This window comes from Vigna radiata, unplaced genomic scaffold (assembly GCF_000741045.1).
Source record: "Vigna radiata var. radiata cultivar VC1973A unplaced genomic scaffold, Vradiata_ver6 scaffold_234, whole genome shotgun sequence".
Classification (NCBI taxonomy): Eukaryota; Viridiplantae; Streptophyta; class Magnoliopsida; order Fabales; family Fabaceae; genus Vigna; species Vigna radiata.
Window position 1 is genome coordinate 487,761 of NW_014543117.1, and position 16,745 is coordinate 504,505.

At 32.7% G+C, this 16,745-nt stretch overlaps 2 protein-coding genes across 6 annotated transcripts; both read left to right on the forward strand.

The window, feature by feature from the left end:
* The first annotated feature begins 6,109 nt into the window (after positions 1-6,109).
* On the forward strand, positions 6,110-10,145 carry LOC106753116 (rRNA-processing protein FCF1 homolog). Its single transcript, XM_014634909.2, has 10 exons — positions 6,110-6,270; positions 6,634-6,735; positions 6,819-6,884; positions 6,998-7,103; positions 7,389-7,431; positions 7,643-7,715; positions 8,191-8,278; positions 8,978-9,034; positions 9,118-9,196; positions 9,753-10,145. Exons 2-10 carry the CDS (start codon positions 6,665-6,667, stop codon positions 9,764-9,766), a joined length of 597 nt encoding a protein of 198 aa, XP_014490395.1. The 5' UTR covers positions 6,110-6,270; positions 6,634-6,664; the 3' UTR covers positions 9,767-10,145.
* Positions 10,146-11,545: 1,400 nt separating this feature from the next.
* On the forward strand, positions 11,546-14,601 carry LOC106753094 (uncharacterized membrane protein YuiD). Of its 5 annotated transcripts, none has more exons than XM_014634884.2 (6): positions 11,546-11,852; positions 11,939-12,075; positions 12,731-12,895; positions 13,602-13,652; positions 13,758-13,850; positions 14,149-14,601. In XM_014634884.2, the coding sequence occupies exons 1-6, from the start codon at positions 11,672-11,674 to the stop codon at positions 14,206-14,208; spliced, it is 687 nt and encodes a 228-aa protein (XP_014490370.1). In that variant the 5' UTR covers positions 11,546-11,671; the 3' UTR covers positions 14,209-14,601. The 5 variants fall into 5 exon arrangements, with proteins under 5 accessions (XP_014490370.1, XP_022633120.1, XP_022633121.1 ...); XM_022777399.1 differs by having other exon boundaries at positions 11,546-11,817; XM_022777400.1 differs by lacking the exon at positions 11,939-12,075 and having other exon boundaries at positions 11,547-11,852.
* The last annotated feature ends 2,144 nt before the right edge of the window (positions 14,602-16,745 follow it).

Consider the following 16,745-nt stretch of genomic DNA (forward strand, 5'->3'; position numbering starts at 1 on the left):
GTTATTGGAAAATAGCTTATGAACCATGACTTGGAGTAATCTACCTAAAGGAAATATTATCTAGAAATAGAGATATGACCTTTAGTTTTCATAAACTTCTTTTCTTAATGCAGAATTCATTATTAGGGTTTTTAAGAGATTGATGTCTAATAAGCAAGTCTAGGCTTTTTACACCAAGGAATTGAGTTTTAAGTAATCTAGTAAGTTGGCATTAGCATTTTTAAGAAGACGAGTTATGATATGCATGAAAACGAAGTAAGTAAAGTCTAACCCCAACATTATCATCTCATATTATATTAATTTCATTCGTTCACTCTTGTTTTAGCTACAAAAGATCATTTTACATTCAAAGCATTATATTTAATTTCATTACATTTAAATTTCATTCAATGGAATCATTTTTTAGTCTTAATTAGTTAAGTAATTATAAGTGTCATACGAGTCTCTTGGGATACGATATTCAGTATTACCGATTTATTACTTTATACGATTCAGTACATTTATCGAGGTCTTAACACTGACCCATCCATTGCCTTGACCCCTCATGGACACTTATAGTTTTAAGATATTAGATGAAAGGAGTCATGTAGGTTGCCTCCCCATTGCTAACTTGCATGCATTCATCTATCTTGTACGTGGAAGGTGACGACAACACTTGTTGGAGTAGTGACTTATATCTCCTTTTTTTTGTACTTGATAGCTTAGAGAGCATATAAACTCTCATATTTTCCCCTTTTGTGATATATATGAGCTCAATCTCGACAAATTTGTTGATTGTGTTTCAAACCAAGTGATAATAATGAAGAAGCAAGGCATCTTTTACTTAGTAATCTCATGTCAGATAGCCTATTACGAGTCAGGAATCACTCTACAAAATTATCTTGTTTGCTTTAACTTCTTTGGTTAAGGTGAGGTTGACTATGATAGCCTCATACTCAGTTTGATTGTTGGATGTTTTGTAATTGAAGTGCAGTGAATTATTTATTAATATGTCATTTGGTCATTTAAGAACTATATTAGCTTTTGCTCCTCAAGGTTGGAAGAACCATCTATATATAACATTTATCATTCTTCTTCCAAAACTTTATCACCTTGAAGATCGTAGCAAAGTTTGGTAGACATTGTGTCTTTATCGGTCTTCTTAGTTTCTATTTAAGATTGAATTATGGCAACTTCATAGACCATGAAGACATCCTCCTTGTCATGTCAAACTTTTGTAATCTTTTCTATATTGGATAGTCAATTTTAACCATAACCACGTGACTTTGAAAGGATGGTCTCAACGTTCTTGTTGTGGTGACAAGCGACATCATCACCTTCTCCATCATTTGATACTGAGTTTCAACATCTTTAAGGGTTCTACTTATAAAGTGCACAAGATATTGTTCACCATCAACCTCTTAAACATGGGTTACATTGATTGCATCTTTAGCTGCTGCTATATATATAAACAAGCATAGGTCAAGCAATATCCAGTTTATTAGAATTGGTAGAGATGCCAATATTTGTTAAGTTGTTTGAACCTAGCATGACACTCGTCATCCTGAACAAACTTTATGGATTTCCTCAATAATTTTATCATATGGCGGGCCTTATCCATCAATTTTGGGAGGAATTGTGAGATTGTGGTTTTCCTTTCAATAAGGCGTTGTACTTCTTTAACATTATTGGGATTTCTCGTATTAATCATCATTTTTCACTTTTTAGGGTTTGCCTCAATTTCCTTGTGCGTGAGCATAAATCTAAGGAACTTGTCACCATCTACCCCAAACACATATTTTTTTGGGTTAAGTCGTAAGTTGTATGTTCATAAAGTTGAGAGCACATCGGATAAATCTTGCAAATGTTGGAAAAGGTTAAGGGACTTCACCATTATGTCGTATACATATACATCAACATTCTTACCAATTAGGTGTTTGATCACTTGGCCCATAACACTCTAGTTTGTTGCTCTAACATTTTTTAGACCAAAGGCCATGACCTTACAGTAATAATTAGTTTATTCTACAATGAAGACAATTTTTAGCTTGTTTTTCACTATGAGAACCTAATTATAGTCCAAGTAGGCATCTAGGAAGCTTAGTACATGGTTGTTGACAACTTATCTACTAGCTGATCAATGCTAGGTAAAATGTAGACATCCTCAGGACAAGCCTGGTTTAGGTCGGTGTAGTCCACACGAACTTTTCACTACCTTTACTTACTAGTATAATGTTGCTAACCATATTTTGTAGTATGCTTCCTTGATAAAGCTAATAAAGTTAACTTACATCAGTTTTTTAGCTTTGGCCTTGGCAACTAACATTCTTTCTTCCTTTAACTTCCTATATTTTTTTTTACAATATTGGTTTGAGTTCACTAAAGATGGATAATTCATGAGAAACTATCCTTGGGTCGACCCTTGGAAGGTTAGTCATTATTCATGCAAACAAGTCAGCCTTGTCAGTTAGAATTAAGCTTATAGCCTTCTCTCATTTTTCATCCATCATTGCTCTTATATTTAGATCCTAGTCTTTTTGCAAAAGAAATATCTTGTTTTCTCCCATAGGTTTCATTCGTACATCATTGTCTATCTCGGTGTCAAAATCCTTTCTTTCTTTTGTGGGCCAAACTACCCTTGATGCTAAATGTTATTTGTATTAAGTGGTGGGATTCAGAGTCATAGACTTGTTAGGTAACAGCGAACTGTCTTCTAATTGTCGTGAACCATGATGATATCTCCTAATAATGACGAGAACTTTCACTAGTGCAAAAACGTTGTTTAACGTCATCCAATAGATGTCAGTTTGTTGGTAACCCGACGTATATGAGTGGACGGTGGCATTATCGTAAATAGCTTGGTAAACTAGAAGTCGGTTTTATGTGAAGCTGACGTCTTTTACGCCGTAGACGTCCACATTGGCGCAAACCGACGTTTAAAGGTCAGGGGTAGGTGAGAAGACAGTCCGTTGACGCCGGTGTTCACGGGGCCGACGTCTATGGGGCTGCAATTAATGCTCTTTACCTAATTCCCAGACGCTTCGACGTTGCGTAGTCAAAAGACGACGTCTACGGCCTGAATGGAAGGCGGGAAGACAAAAAATCTTCAATTTAGACGTCGGTGTTCAGTGGAAGTGACGTCTATGTGCCTGTAATTAATTAGGTTCACCAAACTCGAGGGACATAGACGTCGGGTAGGAGGGGTACCGACGTCTATGTGCCTGCAAGTAATTTTGTTCATCATCTTAGACGTCGGCGCCCCATGAAGTCGTCAAACATCCTGACAGGGAAATCAAACGTCAATCGTTTCAGCTTTTCTAGACGTCAGCTCCCCTAGGCACCGACGTCTAATGGTATTCAAAAGGTCAGATGAAACGTTAACTTGAACGTCATATTAGTGAGATAACCGACGTCTATGTCGATATAGACGTCGGTGTCTAAAGCAACCGACACCCAAGTTCATTTTAAATACAATCGCAAACTCTTCGCGACATTCAGTTTCTGATATCGTTTTCCTCTTCTCCATTTTCTCTTACGGCCTCTTCCTTTTCTCGCATGCGGCACCTTTTCTTTTTCTCTCTGCCTCTTCTTATTTTTCTGTCTTGCGGCATCCCAGGTGCATGTTTTTTTTTTATGCTTACCGTTTAAACTTTGTTTAGTCTTTCATCGATTATCTTCTGGTTCAACTGATTAAAATTTGCTTTCTTTGTGTTGTGTTTTAGTGCAGTTTTGTTCCTTTCTTGGGGTAACGTAGTAACACATTCTCCCTCTGCTAGCTGCCTCCCAGAAAAAAGCAGCGTCTATTGAATTTCTTTTGATCATTTCAACCCAAAAACGACATTGGGTTGTTGCCTAATTATCGTTTCACCGTGATTTTTTGTTCTTGCAGATGAAAATGGAACTAAGCAAGAACTCAGGTTCGGTTTTGGGTTGAAAAGATCCATAAGAAATTCAATAGACACAAGTTTTTTTTTTTGGGGGGAAACTAGCAAAAGGAGATTGTGCTACTAGGCTATCCAAAGACGAGAACAAAACTGCACTAAAACACAACCAGTGTATTAGACGTCAATTAATGTACACACCGACGTCTATAGTTACTCTTAGACGTCAGTCAGTGTCATTTTCGAAATTTTTAGTGTCTCTTTGACGTCGGTTATTGCTAAGACTGATGTCTATATGATGTCTTTAGACGTTCGTTTTCCCCCTACACCGACGTTCATTGACGTCAGATCTGTCAGTGACTGACGTCAAAATTGACGTCGGTTATACTAGTTTTCCGATGTTGCATGGACGTCACCAACAATGACGTCGGTTCAATTGTAGACGTTAAAAGCTCAAAAAATTCGACGTTAATCAACGTTTTTACACTAGTGTTTATAGCTACGTGAGGGGTGAATACTATTACATCTATAAGGTTAAGGGATGAAGATGTTATAAGATGTGTTGACATCAATAATTGAGTAATTGAGTGTTAGATATGTATGATATGCGTGAAATTATATTGTCCAAAAGTTATGTAAATAATGTAGCCACTGATACTCACCCTTTTTTTTTTATAAAAATCGTATAAATATACTTTTTTTGGGTAAAGTATATATACTGAATTATATCTAATATGTAGCCAAAATATTTTTAAAATATAAAATTATTGTTATGTCTGTAGTTGTCATATTTAACCAGGCTTTTTTAATTTTAATAAGATCATCCACTAACGATAAACATTACTATCTCTAATATTAACTGTAAGTAGTAATATAAAACTGCATATTTTATCTATATTATCCGAAAGATTTCATTGTAGATCATCATTTATGTTATATATTTAAATAAAATAAAATAAAATAATTTATATTTCATTGTCAGCACAATAAATTAAGTAATACTTAATCGTGTCATTGATTTATCTAGTCAGAATATTTTAAAATATCAAACAGTTTATGCCTTTTAAGTTACCATATTTAACCACTAGTTTATTTTTAAACTAAAACCATCCATAAACAGTCTACATAATTTCTATCTACAATAATAGCTGCAATTGGTTATATAAAATTCCAATAACAGTCATCTTTTATCTAAATTATATTTTAATTTTACATTCTATTATTAAAACTTGTTTTTAATTTACTCGTTTTAAATTAAGAAACTTGATTTTTCATATATCTTTGTCCTTATTATATATTATTTTTGTAGTGATATAACTTTATCCTTATTATAAAGATGGATTAAAAATCGTAAAAGAGACAAATACTAGTATCAAAATATATTGAAGTGTAATTATAAATAAGTTAATAGTATCAAGATAATGCATATTCTACACAAATAAATAAAACATTTCAAACACATATAATTCAACTATACAATTATCTATGTGATGCTTTCATATATGATTTCTTTATATAATATTTTCATACAACATTTTTTATTTATATGAATCAAAATTTTCAATTATATATTTATCATTTACAAATTTATTCTATCGGGTTTCACAATATTAACATATAAAATTCAACTTTTTAAATTTGATAGGGATATACTTTAATTTGTTTTTTTTCATTAACAAGAAAAAAACATAGTTTATTATGAATTCATACTTGATGTAACATAATGATATTGTTTTTCTGTTTTATTTTTTTTAAAAACAATTGAGAAAATTATGGATAATGTCTTCTATAAAAGAAATTAAGTGTATTGTTTGAAAAATAAAATATTTTTTTTTTTATTTATTTCCTCTAAATTTTTTCATTTATATTTATATTTCGAATTTCTAATTACATATTAACGAAAAAAAAAACTCAATCTTTACTCTCCTAATTAAAAAATTACGAAATTTTGAGTTGGTGATTTATGTTTTATAGCATGTACATACATAAAGATAAATTCAAATTTCTAATAATAAATGTAAATTTATTTTATATATTAACTTAATTAAATTTCAAATATTTGCGTTAGTTCACGATAAAAAAAATCACTTATAAAGTAATAGAATATAATTATAAAATTGATTTATTTTTATAAGTTATACTATTCTGTTATATATATATATATATATATATATATTATATTTATTATATAAAGAAGATACACATAATTTCTCTTAATATTATATTTTAATTGAATAATTTTATTTTCATTTATGGAAAAACCCTTCTGGTTAATCTATCCATCTATACGAATACTACACCCAGGAACAATTTTCCATCTTCCACAACCCTGTGCCGCCATTCTATTCGAAACCTTGTCGGCGAACCTGCGCGCTCTCAATCTCTCACGCGCCGTTTCTCGCTAACACAGGTACTCTTCTATCTACTATATTGGATGCTTACCCATGCCCTAGAAATTTCGCGTTCTCAACTAACTCTGAAGGTCATTCTTGCTTTTAGTTAGATTCTTTCCTTTTCGATTTGAGTACTGCATCTGTTTCATCAAAATCCTCATTGGGAACACCGCTTTCTGTTTGCTGAAGTGGATTCATTCAGTTTGTTGAATTACTTTGAAACTAACTCTGCTGTATTGTATTCCCTATATCTGCAACCGACTCGACTGTGATATTTAAATTCAATTTTTGTAGAATTTAATAAAATGTGATAATTGGGGTTTGGAGGTCGATATTTGAGAGTTTGACTAATATCAGAATTGATTTATGTTTCTGGCCAGGGCTTTGAATAATCTAGCCCTTTCTCTGATAATGGGTAAAGCTAAAAAGGGTCCAAAGTTTGCTGTTAGGAAGAAGATCGTCACTTCCAAAACAATAAAAAGGTGAGTTTTTTTTCTTTCTCTTCCTTGGGTGTTGGTTCCTTTATCGGACTTGGTTTTATTGCTTGAAATCCTGTCAATTTCAGTTACAAAGAAGAGGTTTTGAACCCAGAAAAAAAGAATATTGTGAAGGAAAAGTTACCCAGAAACATGTAAGCTACTATTCTCACTCTTTGCCCCTTGCCCCTTTTAATTGGTCCTGAATTTATTGTTTTTCTTCCTTTCTGTGTTGGTTAAATTTGTGGTTTGAATTTGTATTGTTCAGTCCAAGTCATTCTTCGGCACTTTTCTTTCAATACAATACTGCCCTGGGACCTCCTTACCGGGTTTTAGTGGATACCAACTTCATCAATTTCTCAATCCAGAATAAAGTGAGTGTGCTTTGTTTTGTTTTAATTTATAGCTTTTTGCTTCTCTCTTTCGAATAAACAAATGGTAACTCTGACTATACATACTTAAGTTTCCATGGAATACACAGCTCAGATTTGTAATATTTGATATGTTTGCAACTATATGTAGATGACATGCCTTATTACATTTGATGCTCATGTTATAAGATTATCATTGTTACATTATAAGAATACTTAAGTATTTCGATTGTAATGGATTTTGTTGTTTGTCTCTTTCTCACACAATTTTTTTCTTTCTTTATGTAGTTGGATCTGGAGAAAGGGATGATGGACTGCTTGTATGCAAAATGTGAGTTTGAAGTAGATGATAACTTGTCTTAATTAATGTATTAATTTTTAGTTTAGCTGAATGCGGAGGTTACTATTAATTTTAGATATTGTGTTCTGATGTTCTTTGCTATTATTAAGTAGCTCATTTTTGTAATGTGGCATTGTATATGTGAATCAGACTTCCCATATTATATAATTACCTTTGTTCTATTGGTATTTTGGACTTTCAGGCACTCCTTGTATTACAGACTGTGTGATGGCAGAACTTGAGAAGTTAGGCCAAAAATATCGCGTAGCTCTAAGGTAGATGTTATGTCTTGATTATTATAGATTTATATTCTCACATTTGAGATGTAATGTAAAAGGTTAGCTCCCCCATTTGAGTGAGGCACCTATATAAAATCAAATTTTTGTTTGCTTGCTAAGCTTGTCCGTGCTTTCTGCATGTTTTGTTTTTCACTATGTGCTTTTATAAGTTAAGTTTATGTCGCATAAAAAACAATATTCTTTTGTATTTTCACTTCTAAAACCCTTGCTTTTTCAAAAGATAAAAGATTCAAATGTCCTACTTTTAATTTTCATCCATTATGACATTCTCTTCTAGCTCAAGTACACATTTTTTAAATTACAAAAGGCAAAATATCTTAAACAAATTTACGGTCAAGCCTCTGGACATATTTCTAATATAAGTTGCCTTCCAATATTGTAAAGAAAAGGGATTATATTATTCTTGTTTCAACTTCTGGCTGTATTTATTTATCCCTTTAAAACATAACAGGATTGCCAAGGATCCTCGATTTGAGAGAATACTATGTACTCATAAAGGGACGTATGCTGACGACTGCCTTGTTGAGAGAGTTACTCAGGTGTGATTTATTTTTATGAGCTAAATGCTCAGAAGCATCTGGTAGCAATTTGATTGTTAAGATTAATGATTTTCCAAGCTGGATGAGAAATAGTTCATTTGCTGTTCTTTATATGTGTATTATGATCATGAGGAATGAAAAACAACTTTTCAACACTAGAGGATGGTAAATTTGGTTCATTTCTAAACCCTTGTACAAATTTTCATTCATCTTTTATTCTATAATGAAGTCAAGGGCAATCATAAGAGGATGATAAATTTGGTTGATTTCTAAACCCTTATACATTTTTTGTTACGGATAGATATCTTATTATGTGGGACTGTAATAGTTGAATCTATTAACTGTATATGGTCATCTAAATCAGTAAACAAATGTCTACTGCTACTCTTGAGATGTAAAGTGAATAGAACATTGGTATACAAATGTCCCCTTCCATGTTGTAAATTGGAACTATGAAAAATTGTAGCAAATATTTATTTTTGTTTTGAAATCATAGCCAAGAAATAGGTATCACGGACATTTAATCTCTTGATTCTTTATGTTAATGGAATTCATCTCCAAATTCTTTTGTTTTGAATCGTACGTTCAATGTTCATTTTAAGTGAACTATTTTATTACGTATAAAAGTAATGATAGCACCCATTTTCTGCTTATATCTGTCTTCCCCTTCATTTATGCAAACTATTTTCTTGGAAACAGCACAAGTGCTACATTGTTGCAACATGTGATCGAGACTTGAAGAGGAGAATTCGGAAGGTAAAGTTACATTCATTTTTCGTCTTCGTTGTTTGATATTGGATTCTGATGCATCACCCATGAACTGAATTTCTGTATTACAGATTCCCGGTGTTCCAATAATGTACATCACCAAACACAGATATTCAATTGAGCGGTTGCCAGAAGCAACAATGGGTGGCGGTAAATACTCTTGTTTAGTGAAATCTATAATGATTGACTACGAATTTGAACTAAGATACCGAACTTTGCCCAACTTTATTTATAAAATACGTAAATTAAGCTTCATTGACTTTTGTTCATCAACTCCTAAGCTGTTCTTTATTTACGATGTTTACTAGTGAGCTTCAAATTGCCACCTACATATCTTGAATTCATGCGGAAATAGATAATAACCGTAGTTTTTTGTACTGTCAATTACCCTGGTAAATATGATCTACTATAATCACAATAGAAGAAATCTACAGAGCCTATTTTTCTCACATATGACTAAAGCTAAGTTTCATCTTAGATTAAAGTTAAATTTGTGGTGAAGCTCAACGAATTTTTGCCTTTTTGCACCGGATTTTAGTTTATTTCATTGGTACTCTCAAATTAAATGTAATTTTTTAGTTGTTGATGATGAAATTTCATCAATTCTTTAGGTAGTCATGAATGGAAATGAATTATTAATTCATCATTTAGGTGGTCTTGTATATATTTGACACTCAAACTGACGTACTTGTGATTCTCAATGCAGCACCAAGAATTTGATGCAGTCAAACCAAAACTGGTAAAACTTGTTATACCAAAAGTATGGACTCCAAGAAGTATGAAATCCTGCTACAGTACCTGTATGCTTGGTCTTTTTGCTGGCTGGAATTAATTCTACCGGAAGCTTGAGAATGAACAAAAAGCAACTCTTCAATGGGTTTTATACCTGATTTTTTCTTAGTCTAACTTATAGGTGTAGAATTGTTCAAGTTTTTGGTTTCCAAATATTGCCCATCTAATGTATCATGGTTAGCAGAATTCTTGAAACGATGTTTTTTTTATTGCTAGAGAAGGACCTTATTTTTCTTGAATCTAATATGTATTGGTTGATCCTTCACATGTCAGAAGACTGAAGCAGAAAGTAGAGAATTCAAGACTACTTTACCTCTTTAAAAACTACTAGCTCCAAAAAAAAATGTTTCTAATTTTTTGTTTAATTATATATATCATATATAATTACATTCATTGTTAGATTTAAGTTATACTAAGCAGGTCATTTGGATAAACTTGTTTGCTTAATAACTTCAACTGGGTGTATGTATAAATAACCTTCAATTCAACATGTTATGTTTCATGTCACATAAAGTGCTACAGGGCATATATTAAATGAAGAAACAAAAATTGCTAGGAATTGATTTCATTTTATGCTTAAAGTGTCTGTATTACAAAATTCTTCAACGTTTTATAGAGGTTTAGAAATGTATAAAAGCAAAAAATGAGATTTACCTATGGATTCTGTATCGAGTTATATGCTACATGTATAATAGGGTAGCTATTAGTATGAGAACTTCAAGAATATGCAAACAAAAGTTATTGATATGCTTGTCACATTTAATTTTGGATGCGCTTGTTAAGGTTTACAAAAAAAGTATACCCTATTGCATTTCTTTTTATGGTTGAATTGGTTTTTGATGGAAGTAACTAACAATATCTTTGAATATTAGAGGAAGACTTCGGAAATAAAATATTTCCGTCTAAGTTGAATATATATTAAAAAGTTATCATTATGTGAGAATTTTGACTTGAGGGATGAAAACGGAAGTTTGACTATCATATTTTTATTTTTTGAAGTAAAAATTTGTTTTTATTTTCATATTTAACGAGTTCGAAATTTTGTATTATTTTTACTGGTTCAAATACTACTTAAATATTAAAATAAAAACAATGAAAAAACATAATAATATCAAGGATTTAATGTAATAAAAGGTCACATTATTTCAAGAGTTTATACATTAGATTTAATAAAATTAAGATTTGTTTTTCATAAGATGTAACATTATTTGAACTTAATTACAAAAAAAAAAAATAGTAAACTATAGAGTTTTAGTAATTAAAAACGAGAGAATGTATGAAATGAAAATGAATATAAAAATATATATATAAGATAAAAGCTAGACAAATAATATAAAAATAGATATAGACATACACATGTTTCTCATATCTATACTAAATAAAAAAAATGAGAATTACTCGTACTTATATCAGGTTGATGCTAAAATTTTCTATCAAAACCAGAACACTACAAATGAATTTATTGGTTATCCCTGGTCTAAAAGTTCCATTCCTTTCTTTTCCACACAACCTTTTAAAATAATAGAAATATAGTTTTACGATAATAAAAATATTTATTAATTAGTTTAAGAATCATAATTTTGAAATCTGAGGAGAACCACAATATTAACAATGGAGAAAAAAATGCATTTATTTTATTGAATATCCAATGTGCACTTTGATTTAATTTATGAGTTGCAGTGGGACATATAAAATTGGAGAATATTAATTCTAACAGGCTTTTTTGTCTCTATAGAGTGAGGTATCAGCAGAGACGCGCGAGGGGGAGGTGGAGTGCGGGTGAGGGTAAGCGTTACGTTAGTTATTACATTAAGGTGTTATCGAGTTTGGTACATGGACGAAGTGATGACCATGGCGGATGTCGCAGCCAGCACGCAAGGATCAACCACCGCCTCTTCTTCCCTCCCTTCCAATTTCCCTCTTATCTCCGCCTTCCTCTCCTTTGCCCTCGCACAGTTCCTCAAGATCTTCACCACCTGGTGCGTTCCTCCGTTTCTTACACTTCCACCAACGCGTAACGTTTCTTCTCTCTTTTTCTCTTGCGCCGTTAAGTCAAACTCGATTATCTGCTTTACCGCTGTTATTTTCCTCGTCCGTCAGATCAGAGCGCTGTGATAACAAAAGCGCGCGTGCTCGCGTGTTTTAATAGGATCCAACATGTTACTCGCTGTTTTACGCCTGTCTTGCTAAAATCTGTGTTTTCGTCGATAATTCGTGTAACGGTGTTGTGTATTTGGGTAAGTATTTATTGAGATTTGAGTTTTAGGGTTTGGAATTAAAGTACTGTCCATACTTTTGTTCTATGCTCTGGATAGTGGAGTGTTGGGGATGAATCAATCCGTTGGGAGATATGATCTCTGTGTGCCTATAGATATGTTTTTCTTAGCATTTTTTTTTTCTTATATGAGAAACCGAATATTTTATTTGTATTATAGGGATTGGATTCTGAAGCGCTGTTTGGTTTATTTATTTTTATGTAAGTACTAATTGGAGAAGAAAATGCAATAAGCAAGTAACAAAAATTATCTTAATGAATAAGTTAAAATCAGTTTTCTGAAGAAGCTAAAGGAGATAAACTTTTCTGAAAAGCACAATTTATGCATAAGTCCATTTTATTTTATGATAGAAGTTTATTTAATTTTATCTTACCTGAAAACATAAGAACATGAGTAGAAAATAGTGTTTAAGCTGGTAGTTTTACTAGCGCGAAATGAAATGAAAATCATATCTAGTTAAAGTTGTGTGCACGTGTTTGCTGACATCTCGTAAATTTTTGGACGTTTGGCTACATTGTACTGTGTTTTTTTTTCGTTAGAACTGGATTTTTTCTTTGGTCTGAATTGTATGAGATTGGAAATATGAGCTCAAATTTTTGCAAAACTTCTCTCCTAGATATTCAGGTATAAGGAAAAGCGATGGGATTCTAAAAGGATGCTTGATTCGGGTGGAATGCCTTCGTCACATTCTGCAACGGTGTCGGCTCTGGCTGTTGCTATAGGTCTCCAAGAAGGGGCAGGGTCATCTGCTTTTGCTGTTGCCGTGGTCTTGGCATGTATTGTATGTATGCTGTATTGTCTTGTTTGTATTAAAATATTATTTTTTATTTTTCATTTTTTTGGTGTTGACATGTCTGGAAATATGTCCATATTTTTACTCTGCTTTCTTGTTTTTAGTCTGAACAATTTTTATTAATTAATTAATAACTATGATTTAATGTTTTAAGAAGCCATAGTATGTTGCAGCATTCGGAACAAAATTTATAGTAGCCTTCATAAATTGAATTGGGATTTATATGAGAAAAAAAAGGTTCATTTGGTATGAATCTCTACCTTTTGAGTCGTCTGTTGCCCCAAATACAAATTATTCAATATGTTCTGAAAAACAACACTTGTAGATTTACTTAGCACTTTCATTGTTATGATGCTTCCATTGTGGAGCATTAAAGAATACATCTTATATGTTTGGAATTTACTATGAGATTGGTTTAATCTCACAATGTTATTAGTTCTTATGTTAGGAACGTATTCTTATATCATACGTTTACCGAGGAGGATTGTGTAATATGGTGATTGTTATTTCCGTCATAATTCTTTCACTAAAAGGAGTAAGGAGTGTTTTGACCACTTTGCCGTGCTTCCTTATCTTTGGTATTATAATTTGTTCGAGATGATTTTTATCCGAGCTTGGAAATGCAAGTGTCTTTGCTGGTCCCGGTCTTTACTACAGTCTAGTGGGATGATTATGTTTTTGATAACATTTGTAGGTTATGTACGATGCTTCAGGAGTTCGACTTCATGCAGGTCGGCAAGCAGAAGTAAGTTTTTATTCATGATGCTAATGTTTTTCTCTTGCTTTACACTTTGCCATTAGTTTATATATACATGTACATTTTATACGTTGCTTCTGTGACGTACTGCAGTTGCTTAATCAAATTGTGTGCGAACTACCTCCTGAACATCCTTTGTCGAATGTCAGACCGCTGCGTGATTCACTTGGTCATACTCCATTTCAGGTGCTTTGGGCTTTTTCCCTTGCTTAAGAACCTTGTTATGATTGATGTCAACTCTTTACTCCTCTGTTTGCTAACCAGCAATTTCCTTCAATGTTCATTCGGAAGTATTTATGTTGTCGTTGATGGAGTATTTATGACCAATACCATAGCCAAGAACCGTATATATGTACCTTTCATAGTCCAGTCTTCATGTTTATGTTAGATAGTTGCTAAACATTATTGGTCCACCAGTATCTTATTATATCTGATTGTGCACACGTTTTTCAATCATCAGAGACAACTGTTTTGTTTGGTACAGGTTGTTGCTGGTGGGGTATTGGGATGCATTATAGCATTTCTTATGAGAAAATCAAATTAAGATCCTTTTGATGTGGCTGATACTAGTCTTCAGTGTCAAAATTGTCGGTGCATGAACGAAACGAGAGCATCATGGGAAGGATATAAAAAGCTGTCGATGCAAGTATGCAAGTGTATAAAGTGCTTTGATGGTTCCTCTGGGAGATCCTGCGTCCAGACTTTTGGACATTCAGATTTCTCTTGTACACATTAATTAATCGTTGTGTTAGTCCTGTCTTAATTGATCGTTACACAATTTGGGATCACACTGGCTATTCTTTGGCTTGTTGCAAAGCACTCAAGGTTGCATTTTATATTTCATCCTTAGGTAGATTATTGCTTATGTTTCTACATGGTTATCCCAATTTTGTTTTTCTAGTTTTAAGCATCTGAATTATACTTTGTGTCATTTTGATTGGTTGGCCGTGTTTATGGAGCAGTAGCTATTAACATTTTATTGCTAATTTGATTGTCATAAATGGATCACTCTTTGAAGCTAATATTTTAAAGAATAAATTACTGATTAATAATTAAAAATATTTTAAAGAATGAGTTGAAAAGTATGTTTTCAACATTAAAAATATTTTAAAGAATAGATTTCAGAATATTTTTATTAGGATTGTTTCTGAAAGCATCCCTTAACACGTTTAAATATCCGTTGAAATTTACTGGAATGCTTTCCTTAATCGGTCCACTTGTCACCTATTTAGTATACTTGATAGGGTGGAAAAAGAAGAAAATTAAAGAAAAAAAAAGTAAAAATTGGGATTGTTTGTAGGGAGAAAATAAGTCAAACGTGAAGTGTGACACCTGGGCACTGACGAGAGGGATCTGAAAACTGTATAGGTATGGGACTATACAGTTGAAAGATAGCTTAAAGGAATTGATTTGGCTACCTATATCACCAAAATGTATTTGCTTTTTGGTAGCCTAACCCATAAGAACTTCATGGTTAAGCGTGATGTGTGGGGGCAGTCAGTAAATTGCCGGGGCGTTCCATGAAGTATTTTGGATCGTGAAAAAACAAAAAATAGTGTAAAGTGAGTAGAAAGTCGGTAGAAATGTGATTGATGTAATCAAATAATTTTTCTTATATTTAGAAAGTCATTTTCAAAAGTAATTTGTAATAAAAATAATTTGAAAATTATAAATTAGAATGAAAATAATTGTTAAATTAAAAAAATTATTTTCAAATTTCAATGGCCCAAAATGTTATATTTTAAAATAATAATATATTAAAGTGTTTATGTAGGGATTTATGTAGGATTGAGAGACATACCTTTCGCTTGCACTCTTGAACACGAAGAGGTACATGCAAAAGAAACTTTGACGCTCAAGTTAGACGTGTATTGAAAAAGTTTCTGCTCACAATTGAATATTCAGTGAATTGTTTATCACAATTGAGTATTTTGGATATAGTGGAACATACTTGGCTTTTGGTCTTGACTTTATATTTATAAGTCATTTCATGGATCCTAAACTAGCACAAATCCAATAAAATAAAAACAAACTTACTTTTAGACTTGGTTAGTTACTCATAAATAGCTTACCAATATTTTTAATTAGATATCTTTGATTTATCTTATCATCTGCTGGACTATTGGCCAAATAATAACTTAACGCTGACCCAATTATGGCCCAACATCAATTAAATTATTTAACCTGATTGACCATTGATGATGTAGCGGATGGATCGAACGGTCCTGAGTATTAATCGTTTGGTCTATACCATATACCATACATATGCTCCCCAAGTCCGAGTTAACCGTTCAGCTTTAGCCAAGGTTAACTGTAGGACTTATATGAGCTTGAGAGAGATCGTTCTTGTTGTATTGGGGAGCTTACTTTCAATGTGCTTTATTCGTTGCTCATCTCTGGACCGAACGACGGACTCTAGGAGATGGAAGTTCTTTCAAAAACCTTTTTCCTATGTTGAGTAGTAGACGCTAAGATCCTGACCAAATCTTCCTATACGAGATATTTCCACCCACAGAAGTGTGCATTAAATAAAGTAAAGTAATCACATCAATAAAAAGTCATTAGAACTTGACAAGGTTGAACCAAACAGTGAGTGATAGGAGTTCTCTTGAAATTTTTTCTTATGTTGAGCAGAGGCACTAGAAGTTTCCTTTGGAACTTTTTCTAGACCGAGCAGTGGTTGAGGAGAGTTTTTTTTAGAACTTTTTCTCATGTTGATTAGTGACGGATAATATGCTGTTTATTTGTTCTGAAGAAAAATAATGGTCGTATTTAAACTGTAAAAAACAAGAATGTGTACAATTGGACTAACCTATTTTATAAGGCCGGATAGGCAATTAAACGAGACTGTTCGGTTGAAGATACTTGGATGAGAGTTCATAAAAAACATTCATCATCGCACGATTGACACTGGTTCTGGCTTAGGCGTTTACTAGGAAACTTCCTTATGGTCGAGGGTGATGGGACTCACTCGCTTGGATTTATGCATAGGAGTTTTTGGGAAAACTTCCTGATGGTCGAAGGTGATAAGACTCACTTGCTCGGACTTAAATATAGGAGTTCACGAGGAAACTTCCTGAT

Coding starts and splice junctions, on each gene's coding strand:
- LOC106753116 (XM_014634909.2), top strand. CDS start 6,665: ATGGGTAAAGCTAAAAAGGGTCCAAAGTTTGCTGTTAGGAAGAAGATC. Junction 7,432..7,642: donor GGACTGCTTGTATGCAAAAT/GTGAGTTTGAAG, acceptor TTGGACTTTCAG/GCACTCCTTGTATTACAGAC. Junction 7,716..8,190: donor AAATATCGCGTAGCTCTAAG/GTAGATGTTATG, acceptor AAAACATAACAG/GATTGCCAAGGATCCTCGAT.
- LOC106753094 (XM_014634884.2), top strand. CDS start 11,672: ATGGACGAAGTGATGACCATGGCGGATGTCGCAGCCAGCACGCAAGGA. Junction 12,896..13,601: donor CCGTGGTCTTGGCATGTATT/GTATGTATGCTG, acceptor TAACATTTGTAG/GTTATGTACGATGCTTCAGG. Junction 13,653..13,757: donor ATGCAGGTCGGCAAGCAGAA/GTAAGTTTTTAT, acceptor GACGTACTGCAG/TTGCTTAATCAAATTGTGTG.